Here is a 10901-nt window from a genome sequence, read left to right as displayed (position 1 = left end):
ATAATGGGGAAAGCAGTGGAGAGATATGACCAACTATGTCTTTTGGAACGATCTGGCTGCAGTGTAAAAAGGGATCAAAACCAGAGAAAAAGAGACTCGACGAGGATGCTGTTGCTGTATTAAGGTAGGCTGATGGCCTGAACTGGAGAAGTGAGAAAAACTTTAGAGACAGTCGACTTAACACCAAGGTTCCCGTGAGTGGATGTGATGGATGAAGAGTCACGGGCAGGTCAGGTTTTGGCTTGGGCTATGACGACTGATAGCAGCCGCGCCATCTACTGAAAGAGGGAACATAAAAGGAGCAGGTTTGGGGGCAAGATCAATGACATGCCATGGTGTCCATGAGACGGCAGAGCAGACTTAAGTTAGCAATTTGATATATGGATTAGGAAAGGCCTTGAAAGGAGATAGGAATTTAGGAATCGTTTGCACATAAACGGTACCTGAAGCCGCGAACAGAGATGACAGCAGCTAAGGGGAGGTACAAAATGGTAGCTCTAAAACCAGATTTTCACATCACAAGAACACAAACATGGACAGGAAAGAGGACCCACGAAGGAGACTGAGAAAGCATACCTGCAGATGGGATCTACCCCCGAAGCAAAAGTAAACCAGGACTTCAAGGAAAAGTGGTCAGTGGTGTGAGAGAGGGCAAGAATGTTGACAAGGATCTGGCTGGCTAGAGCAGTTTGGCACTACAGGAGACTGGGAATACAGACACATCTTTTAAGAACACTAGGAGGAATGAGAGATATATAGGGACATGGGGCTTTTAAAAAATAGTACTTATTTTAACTACATTCACTGATACAACAGGACCAGTAACAACTATTTTGTAAAAAAAAAAAAAAAAAAAAAACAACTTTTTTTAAAGACTGCCATGCAGTTACAGAATTACTTAATACAGAAGACAGTAATATACACACTTTTTTCTTTTTTACAAACAAGACTAGTTTATAGCAAATTCTCTACTATTTAGGGTCCATTTTAAATCCTTAGTTTATATCTCCCCCCCCACCCCCGACTCAGTACCTACATGATGCAAACTAGTTTTATTACCTTAAGCAAAAATATATAATGGAACTTCACAAAATGTACAAGACTTCAATATTTGAGGAACCAGGGTAGGAAAGCAGAAGCAGGTCCTCCAAACATTTTTTTTCAATAAAGCACTTGCCGTGAAAGAGAATACTCCAAACTAGTGGGAAATTACCGGTAGATATTTTTTTGGGGGGGGGGGGGCGCTGGTTTTTTTGTTGTGTTTTTTTTTTACTGCTGTTTTTCCAGATATTTTAAGCTTATTCCCTGTTAACTAAAATCTCAACTTGACCATTCTTGATTACTAGCTTGTAAATACTTGCTTTTCTGCTCTAATTAAACAGAATAGAGCCCTTTGATCTGGTTCAGTATAAATCACTGACATGTAAATGCTATTGTGAGCTACCAGGACCTATCAAGGCCTTTACCGCACTTTACCAGCCAAACCTGGAATGTTGGAATTAGTCCCTATCAAATATCATCAGTTTGCCAGATTTGCCCTTTCATTCTGCTTCTACCGGTAATTTGCCCTGTCCCTCAAAATAAAATAATCTACAATGGGGGGGGGGGGCTGTCTACTGGCACTTTGCGAAGGATAATTCTCCATTGTGCCTGGCTGTCCTATGCACTGTGGGGGCAGGGGGAATGCCAGCAGAACCCTCCCAGTGAGTCTGAGAACCAAAAAAGTCCCCTATGCTTTCCAACAACCCCTGGAAAGAGGGGTTACTGCTTCTGGTTGAGAACCAGGGACACAATTTTGGTTCCTGGGCTTTTATGGCATCGATTTTGATTGCTCAGGCATCAATTCCTTCTAAATCCTTGGTTGTATCCTGGTTCGATGAATTTGCTGGATTAGTGACCATAGAATGTGTTACAAAGGTTAAGACAGGACTTTAGCACAAGTTTGCACACTGTACTTGAGAGGACCTCTAAGTTGGGTCCTGCCTTTAAATCGTTTTATATATTTGGCTTCACTGTAAGATTTTCTTTTCACGGTTAACATAAGTTTGAAAATAACTGTTTTAGCACAAAGCAGATGTCTCACTAGAAATATGGAATTGCCACAATCTGTTAATAAAGCTGCTTCTTGAAAGTTAAATATTTCTACTTGTGCACTATCTTAAATACAGAACGAGTGGGACAGTTTTAAATTCTATAATAAATCCACTTCCAGCAGCTAACACGATCTGGGATCTTACCACTTTAAACTAAAGGGTTTCCTTTGAACAGGGTTTCTTTATGAAGCAGTTAACCCATGCATAATAAGCTAAAATACCTCCCACCTCCTGATCCTGGAGGGCAAAAATCTTATTCTCTCATCCTTTTTTGACAGGGTCAAACTTCTATCTGGAGTCGAATAAAGAATTACTAACGGGCAACCATTAAGATTCTATACTTACCGTAGTCCTTTAATAGGCAAGCTGACAAAACAGCACCCAAGTGTGAAAAATTCAGGGGAAATCCCCAATAATTGGTTAGTCTGATCTCCAAAATGCAGGAAGCCTCCTAAACCAGCAATTTAAACATAATTCTTACTCCTCTGACTAAAATTTTGATTATTTCCCTCTAATCATTGCTAGGGCTGGTTGCGGGGGGGGGGGGGGGGGGGGGGGGGGGAGTTGAGGAGGAAATCTGTCAATATTTACTTAGGACTCAGAAAAATGTTTAAAAAAAAAATAGTCTCACACTTCGATAGTTAGACAAAATACCTCCACCGGATGTACGCTCTTCCTTTTCAGAAACTTCTGAACTTGCTATGAGTTTCTGCAAACTGGCTCAAACATACATTTATGGGGTTGATAACTTCAGATCATATGCATCAAAATTTTAACACTTTGTTCAAAAGAAGAGCTAAAACTTCTTCAAAACACCAGAAAAACAGACTTCTAATTCAACTCGCGTTATCAGTACTGAATTTCTTTAGAAACAATCATAAAAGTAAAAGACAATGACATTGTCATTAAATTAAATTTTAAAAAAGGTGTTTGCATGTGTCAGTCCCATGCTGCCTCTTGAGATGAAAAAAACAAAAACAAAAACAAAAACACCTCTGTCAGAAGAATCTGAATGGTGATCAATTTGGATGAGTAAACTTGGTGCTTTGCCACAATCCAAATTAGTTAACTTGAAAAATCAGGCAAAGGTTTGCTTTCAGAATCAGACTCTGAGCGTCTCAGTGTTGTACTACCAAGGCCTATGGATTGGGTTCATTTCTTCCTCTCACAAGGTCATCCCAATGCGGCTCTATTTCAGTTGTGGCAATCCTAAACAGGGCGTGGAGATGCTCATCTGTCAAGGGTTGGCTCAAAGTGTGTTGGTTTCGAGTCAAATACGAAAAAGCCTTTTCGCAGATTTCATTGCTGTCAAACAAGGATGCCACCTTACAGGCAACCCCTTTGATAATTGGGTAAGATTCGGCCGACAAGCCAGCATAGAACTGCCCCAGGTCTTTGACTCTGTACTCATTCCAAAGGTTAGTATTTGCCTGAAGTTTCGTTAGCTCCACTCTTACTGAAATAGGTGCGTATTCAGGCTTAAAATTAAAAGGATTTGCAAAAAGTTCCAAGTCCTTTTTAATGAACCTGAGGTCCTTGAAATGTCTCTCAAATTCTTTTTGCAGGCGACAGATCACCACCTGATACCTATCAGGATCAAATATTTTTTGTTCTTCTTTAAGATGCTGTTTAAGCTCATCGACGACTTCTCTGAAGGCCGCAAAGTGTGTTAGGTTTTTTTCTTCAATGTGTCTCTGCAGTAAACTCAGCTTGACTTCAAAGGTACAGATATGGTCAAAGGCAGCGGCAGCAAAGACTTTACTAACTCTCAACAGTTCACTGAGGTCTCGGAGATGGTCCATGATATCCACCAAGAAGCCAAAGTCACAGAGCCACTGCTTGTCTGTGAAATGGACCGTAGTGGCCCCTATCGAAACCAAGAAGGCTTCTATCTCTTTTCTCAGGGAAAAGATCAGTTTTAAAGTTTTCCCTCTTCTAAGCCAATTGTTCAGACATCGCCCGTTAACCCTTTCGCCATGCTCGGATTCAGACTCAGTGAGGAGAGCCTGAAACTCGGGGCGCCTAACGCCTCTGGTCTTAATCAAAACTATCCACTCAGATATCGTATTTATGATCTGGTTAACGTCTACATCGTAGGAGCTCAACAGTTCCAAGTGCAGAAATCCTGAATAATGGATAACATTCCAACAGTTGGGGCTTACAGCCTTTTCTCTCATGTATGACACCAGTCCCGAGTTCTCACCAATCATCCTCAGCGTGTGGGTCGTGGTGAGTCCGACCATTCGCTGCAGGCTAAGCCCTGCCGTCTGCAGGGCCTCGAGGATTGCCGCCATAAGGGCCCCAACGCTGAAGTGACGGGTCAGGTTGATGATGGTCAGAAGCTCTTCTTGTACCTCCAAGTCCTGGCCCACGCCACGGACAAAGACCAGGAGGTAGTTCTCATAGGCCACAAAGGCCTGGTCGTCCAAGGCAAGGGAGTAGGCTTTAAAGTCCTTGGCTCGGTTAAAAAGCTGACTGCGTAGATTCTTGTTAATGTTGAGGACCCTCTGCCGCGTGACCTCTGGCGATAAATCAACGCCATCCAGAGCGCTTACGTGTTCGGGCAGCACATCCCTCAGCATCACCTCCATGCACTGGTACACAAAGTCCCCCTCACCCCAGCCGCGACCCTTCAAGGCCAAGAGGCGGGCGAGCCCGAGGCCTGCACGGGCGGCTCTCTCCTCGGGAGTGAGCGGGGTGACCACGGGCAAGTCGCCCTGCTGCAGACGCTCCACCAGGGCCGCGCGCTCGCCCTCCGCCACATACCGCTCGTAGTAGTCGTGCTCGGCCTCGTAGTGGCGCCTGACATCGCGTTCGCGGGTGGCTACGACGAGGCGGCGACAGACCAGGCACAGGGCCCCTTCGCCCTCCGGAGGCTCCACCACCAAGTAACGCTGGGTCCACTCGGCCCGGAAGACCCGAGACTCGTCGACTTCCATTTTGCTCCTCTTAGGCGTCATAAACATCCTACTGCAGGCCGCAAGGAGAGGGTCGACCTCCGGGAGGCCGCAAGGAGAGGGGAGGAGCGGGAGCAGGAGCAGGGGCAAGCACCTCCTCCGCTCTGCGCCAGATCACCCCAGCAGGGGGACACCAACCTCCGGCTACGGCACCTGCACTCCTATTGGCTGGAGATTTCGTAGTCCCTAGCCCAGGAATGAGCCAATGGGAGAGTGGACAGCGCGCAGGCGCATACCCTTCTAGCCAGTGGCCTGAAGGGCGCTGGGGCGGGACCAAGTGAGCCGGGCACCGGGGGGACTTAAGAAATTTGACTGGCATCCCAGCTGCCCAATCAACGGCTCCCTCGCTCCGAAGCCGCTGCCGCGGGAAGGTCTGGCAGGGCAGCGTAGACCGAGTTGATGGAAAGACGTCAGCACGGAGCCCGGAGGTGATTGGCCGAAGGTACTTCCGGTGAGCATCTCGACGTGTCTTGGGCTCCTCTGGCGCCAAAATGTCGCTCGTAGCGGGGGTTATTCGGCGGCTGGACGAAACAGTGGTGAACCGCATCGCGGCAGGGGAAGTCATCCAGCGGCCGGCCAACGCCATCAAGGAGATGATTGAGAACTGGTAGGGAGGGAGTGGAGCCGGGCTTCCTTAGAAGCTACGACTCAACGGGCCGTTCTTCGGGATGGCGCGGACCCGCCTCCCTGCGGTGGGCGGAGGCGTGCACGGCGCACGCCCACAGCGCCCGAGGTCTAGGTGCCCGGCTCCTCAGTTCCCGGGTACCGCGAGTTCTTGAGCGCTCTCGCGAGACTTTTGTAGAGCTGTTGGGGGCGCGAGCGGCGGCGACGTAGTATTTTAATGGCGCCGTTAGTTGAGGGAAAGGCTTTTTATATTCTATATAGAGAAGGTGCAAGACTTTAAATGCATAAACGTTTTCAGAAGGGGGAGCCCGCTTCATGCTTCAGAGAGTACCGTGTTATGCGTGTAATGTTTGTTCCAAAAATAATCAGTCCAGGGTGCAGTTCATTTTGAATTTTACTCCAAATAAATTGTCGAGGTTTTCGGACAGGCCGATGGACACTGCCTGGGTTTAACTTGTGATATCCCTACTGCCGAGTTAGTGACCCAACTTAAGTGTCTTCCTCCCCTTTACCTTTCCGTGGGGGAGCACATCAAAGACAACCTGGGGTTAACGGGGTCTGACGTTTCGGAATTTCCTTCGCATTGTGGAAGGAAGAAGTTAGAAACCTGGAGGGAAAGGTGGGGGTAAACTATACACTTCAAAAAAGGCTCGCTCGTGGGGTACCTAGACGTGACCTGCGTGTTGAAATCAATTGATGTTAGTAAGATCCGTACAAAATGAGCCTGCAAAGAACGGTAGGTTTGTGAGGGGATTTATGGGGAAAACGGAAGACAGCCGTTCGGGGTAATGGGACTAAAAACCGTGCAGAAAGGAGGGAAAGGGACAGAGCTGGGAGGTGGACCAAAGATGGAGCAGGGAAGCTGGCAACTTCTCCTTCCACCTAACGTGACGCCGCCTTTTGTCTCTGCAGTGTTGCAATATTCACTGACGGAACGACGCGGGCCTCTTATCCGAAGGCCACAATACTGCACAACCAAACCCAATATATTAGCTAAGTGGTTAATAATTAGTCCTGTGAGCAGGGCTTTTGTTTGGAGCCCAGTCGTGCTCTCTTTTAAAATGGAAGTCGAGATGGCTAATACCACGGCAATTCAGGCGCTCCCGAGAAAGGTCTTTGATATTTAAGTAACTTATTATTTTCGAAAAAAGAATTTTCTGTGCGAGGAGATTACCCTTCTTTCTCGTGCAGCCGCGGACTGAATTCCTTTTCTGTCGCTGGCGCTCTTTGTGATTGTTGGCTACGCTTCGGAAGTACCAAAGATTTACTGGCTTCCCAAAGAACTTTCTGTATTGCCATTGTTTTTTTCTTTTCCCCAACAGAATGTATTTTCTTAAAAGGGTATTAGCATAAAAACACATATATATTTTTTTTATTTTTTTTTCTTTAACATTTATTTATTATTGAGAGAGAGACACAGAGTGTGAGCAGGAGAGGGGTAGAGAGAGGGGGAAACACAGAATCTGAAATAGGCTCCAGGCTCTGAGCTGTCAGCACAGAGCCTGATGCGGGGCTCGAACTCACAAACTGCGAGATCATGACCTGAGCCAAAGTTGGTCGCTTAACCAACTGAGCCACCCAGGCATCCCTATATATATATATATATTTTTAATGACATTTGATTAGGGGCCCTCGGGAACCCAAGGCTGAATAAAGTGGAAGGGATAAGTGGCAAAATTAGTTGAGAAGAAGGGAAGAAACAGGCAGGTGGTAAAAGGATCCTACTTTTAACTTCACTTTCTTTCCCAGAGGACCAGAAACGGTGCTGCATGTCCTAATGGAAATGATGCTTGCCCCCCGCCCCCTCTCTCTCTTCTCCCTCTCTCACACAGCATGTAAACTCTTTACAGTGTAGTCATGGAGCCTGTAAAACAAAGGAAAAACACATCACTCAGACAGTCTGGCATTCATCTGGAATTTGTTCTCATACCTTGTCTGATTAAAATAGGTGCATTAGAATAGGGCACAATAATAACTTTTTTTTTTTTCTGTTTGATTTGTCAGCTTAGATGCAAAAGCCACCAGCATCCAAGTGGTTGTTAAAGAGGGAGGCCTCAAGTTGATTCAGATCCAAGACAATGGCACTGGGATCCGGGTAGGTAAAACCTCAGAGGAAGGGGCTGTGCGCGTGCTTTGTGGGGTCCATCTGCAGGAAGTGGCAGAGCCTTTCCTTGTTGGGGAAACTCAACTTTGCATATGAGATTTTTAACTGAGATTTTCAATACCCGTGATAAATATATTTTGAGTGCCTATTCCAAGCTGGACACTTATTCGGGAAAATGGTCCAGGAGAGAGTCATGAGGCTGTTTAAAGGATGAATGTTCTGGGCAGAGAGAACATGCAAAGACCACAAAATGGAAGCATGCTGGACTTGTTTAAGCACCAGCAAGGAGGCCCGTGTGTCTCTGACAGGGTGAGGGAGTTGAAGAATAACAGGAAATGAGGGGCACTTGGGTGGCTCAGTCGGTTAAGCGACCGACTTGGGCTCGGGTCATGATCTCGCGGTTCGTGAGTTTGAGCCCCGCGTCGGGCTCTGTGCTGACAGCTCGGAGCCTGGAGCCTGCTTCGGATTCTGTGTCTCCCTCTCTCTTTGCCCCTCCCCTGCTTGCAGTCTGTTTCTCTCTCTCTCTTTCAAAAATAAATACACATTAAAAAAACTTAAAAAAAAAAAAAGAATGACAGGAGATAAGATCTGAAAGATAAGAAGGCTGATCATGTAGGACCTTGTGGGCCATTGTAACATCTTTGGCTTTTACTCTGATCAAGGTGGGATACTATCGAATGGTTTTGAGCGAAGAGGTGACATGGTTTGGAGTTTTGTAAGAACCCATTTGTCTAGAATATGGAAGATAGACAGTAGCAGGACAGGACAGAGGCAGTGAGAGGGCTTTCGGAGCAGTCCAGGAGAGTGGTGACCATGCCTTGAACCAATTTGGTTGCAGTGAGATTCTGCATTGATTATGAAGACAGAACTCTCAGAATTTGCCGATGTATGGTATAAGAGAAAGAGGAGCCAAGGTTCAGGGTTTGGGGCACCTGGGTGGCCCAGTCAGTTAAGTGCCCAACTCTTGACTTCGGCTCAAGTCATGATCTCATAGTTCGTGGGTTTGAGTCTCGCATCAGACTCTGAGCTGACAGCATGGAGCCTGCTTGGGACTTGCTCTCTCTCTCTCTCTCTCTCTCTCTCTCTCTCTCTCTGCAACCCCCGAAATAAATACAAATAAAAACTTAAAAAAAAGAAAAGAATGATTTCAAGGTTTTGGCCTGTGCAAATGGAAAAAAGAGTTGCTGTTTACTGATGGGAAAGCCTATGGAAGAAACATTTTGGGGAAGATCACAAATTCATTTGGGAGCATGTTAAACTTAAGATGGCTGTTAGTTGAATAAGTGTGTGGGTCTGGAGGGTAGAGTAGAGGTTTAACAGCTGGAGATGAAAATGTAGTGTATTGCAGTTTGATGGTATTAAAAACTATGAGTCTCCCATGAAAAGGTGCTGAATGCCCCCAAGCCATTAGAGAAATACAAATAAAAGCAGTAATAACATACCATTTGACACCCATTAGGATGGCTATTATAAAAACAATAAGATAAAATAACAAGTGTTCTAAAGGATATAGAGAAATTAGAACTCTTGTGCATTTGCTGGTGGGAATGTAACATTGTGTAGCCACTGTGGAAAATAGTATGGTGATCCCTGAAAAAAATTAAACAGACTTACCATATGATTCAATAGAATTTGTGGGTATATACTCCAAAGAATTGAAAGCAAGGTCTTGAAGAGATTTGTACCCCCATGTTCATAGCGTATTCACAGTAGCCCAAAGGTAGGAGCTACCCAAGTATCCACAGATGAGTGGATTTAAAAATGTGGTGTGTACACATAACGGAATATCATTCAGCCTTACGAAGGATTGAAATTCAGACACGTGCTGCAACATGCATGAACCTTGACGACATGTCAAGTGAAATAAGCCAGTCACAAAAGGACAGATGTTGGAAGATTCCTCTTGTAGGAGGTTCCTAGAGTAGTCCCATTCATAGACAGTAGATTGGTGGTTGCCTGGGACTTGGGAGGGGTGGGTGGAGAGGAAGTGTTTAGCGGGGATAGAGTTTTAGTTTGGGAGGATGGAGGGTGGTTGCACAACAGTGCGAATGTACTCAAGGCCACAGAACTGTACACGTAAAAATGGTTAAAATGGCCGGGGCGCCTGGGTGGCTCAGTCGGTTTTCTGACTTTGGCTTGGGTCATGGTTTGTGAGTTCAAGCCCCACGTCTGGCTCTGCACTGACAGCTCAGAGCCTGGAGCCTGCTTTGGATTCTGTCGCCCTCTCTCTCTGCCTTCCCCCCCCCCCCCCCATCAAAAATAAATAAAAACAATTACAAAAATTTTTTAAGAATGGTTAAAATGGGCACCTGGGTGGCTCAGTTGTTAAGTGTCCAACCCTTGGTTTCAGGTCAGGTCAAGATCTCAGGGATCGTGGGTTTGAGCCCCGTGTTAGGCTCTGTGCTGACAGCATGGAGCCTGCTTGGGATCCTCTCTCTGCTCCTCCCATGTGCATGTTTCTCTCTCTCTCTCTCTCTCAAAAAAATATTGTTAAAATGACAACTTTTCAAATGTGTATTTTACTGTAATTAAATGTTCTGTAGATTTTTAATAAAGTTTTCTCACAATAATGATTTTTATAAAATCCATGAGACTGGGAGAACTCATCAAGAGAGTGAGTGCAGACAGCAGAGAGGTCCAAGGATGGAGTCCTGGGTTACTCCGCTGTCAGAGGCGAGAAGGAACCAGTGAATGCAAATGAGAAATGTAACCAGTGAATGAGAAGGGACCCTGGGACAGTGTAGCACTCTGGATGCCAAGTGACAAAGTTACTGCTCATTTTAAAACTCTTCTCCTAAGAGGGGTTGCTTCTTGGATTCAGTCAAGAAAAGGGAAATTCAAGATTTGGAAAAATGAGTAACATAATTATTTACTTATTTTTTGGTATCTTCTAGAAAGAAGATCTGGATATTGTGTGTGAGAGGTTCACTACAAGTAAACTGCAGTCCTTTGAGGATTTAGCTAGTATTTCTACCTATGGCTTTCGGGGTGAGGTAAGCTAAATATTAAGGAAATGAGTAAAATATTCTCCTGTGATAACATTTCTGCCATTTCTCAACATAGAGGTAAGTAAGATATGATACTTTCTACTTGTTAAATATATGCAAATTGAAAAATCTTAAT

General features: G+C 45.4%; 2 protein-coding genes across 7 annotated transcripts in view; one reads left to right on the top strand and one right to left on the bottom strand.

Annotated features, from left to right (window-relative positions):
* Positions 1 to 2847: 2847 nt before the first annotated feature.
* EPM2AIP1 (EPM2A interacting protein 1) lies at positions 2848 to 5182 on the bottom strand. Its single transcript, XM_042954533.1, has one exon. The coding sequence runs from the start codon at positions 5057 to 5059 to the stop codon at positions 3233 to 3235; it is 1827 nt and encodes a 608-aa protein (XP_042810467.1). The 5' UTR covers positions 5060 to 5182; the 3' UTR covers positions 2848 to 3232.
* Positions 5183 to 5405: 223 nt separating this feature from the next.
* Positions 5406 to 10901, top strand: part of MLH1 (mutL homolog 1) — a 43223-nt gene continuing 37727 nt past the window's right edge. For 3 of the 6 annotated variants that reach the window (XM_042954528.1, XM_042954527.1, XM_042954526.1), the window contains exons 1-3: positions 5512 to 5657; positions 7679 to 7769; positions 10673 to 10771. In XM_042954528.1, coding sequence (XP_042810462.1) covers positions 5542 to 5657; positions 7679 to 7769; positions 10673 to 10771 — 306 coding nt within the window. In that variant the 5' untranslated portion in view covers positions 5512 to 5541. The other 3 variants (XM_042954530.1, XM_042954529.1, XM_042954531.1) reach the window with 3 other exon arrangements.

Source organism: Panthera leo, chromosome C2 (assembly GCF_018350215.1).
Source record: "Panthera leo isolate Ple1 chromosome C2, P.leo_Ple1_pat1.1, whole genome shotgun sequence".
Taxonomy (NCBI): Eukaryota; Metazoa; Chordata; class Mammalia; order Carnivora; family Felidae; genus Panthera; species Panthera leo.
The sequence above is the reverse complement of the archived record's forward strand: the minus strand, read 5'-3'. Positions and strand labels throughout refer to the sequence as shown.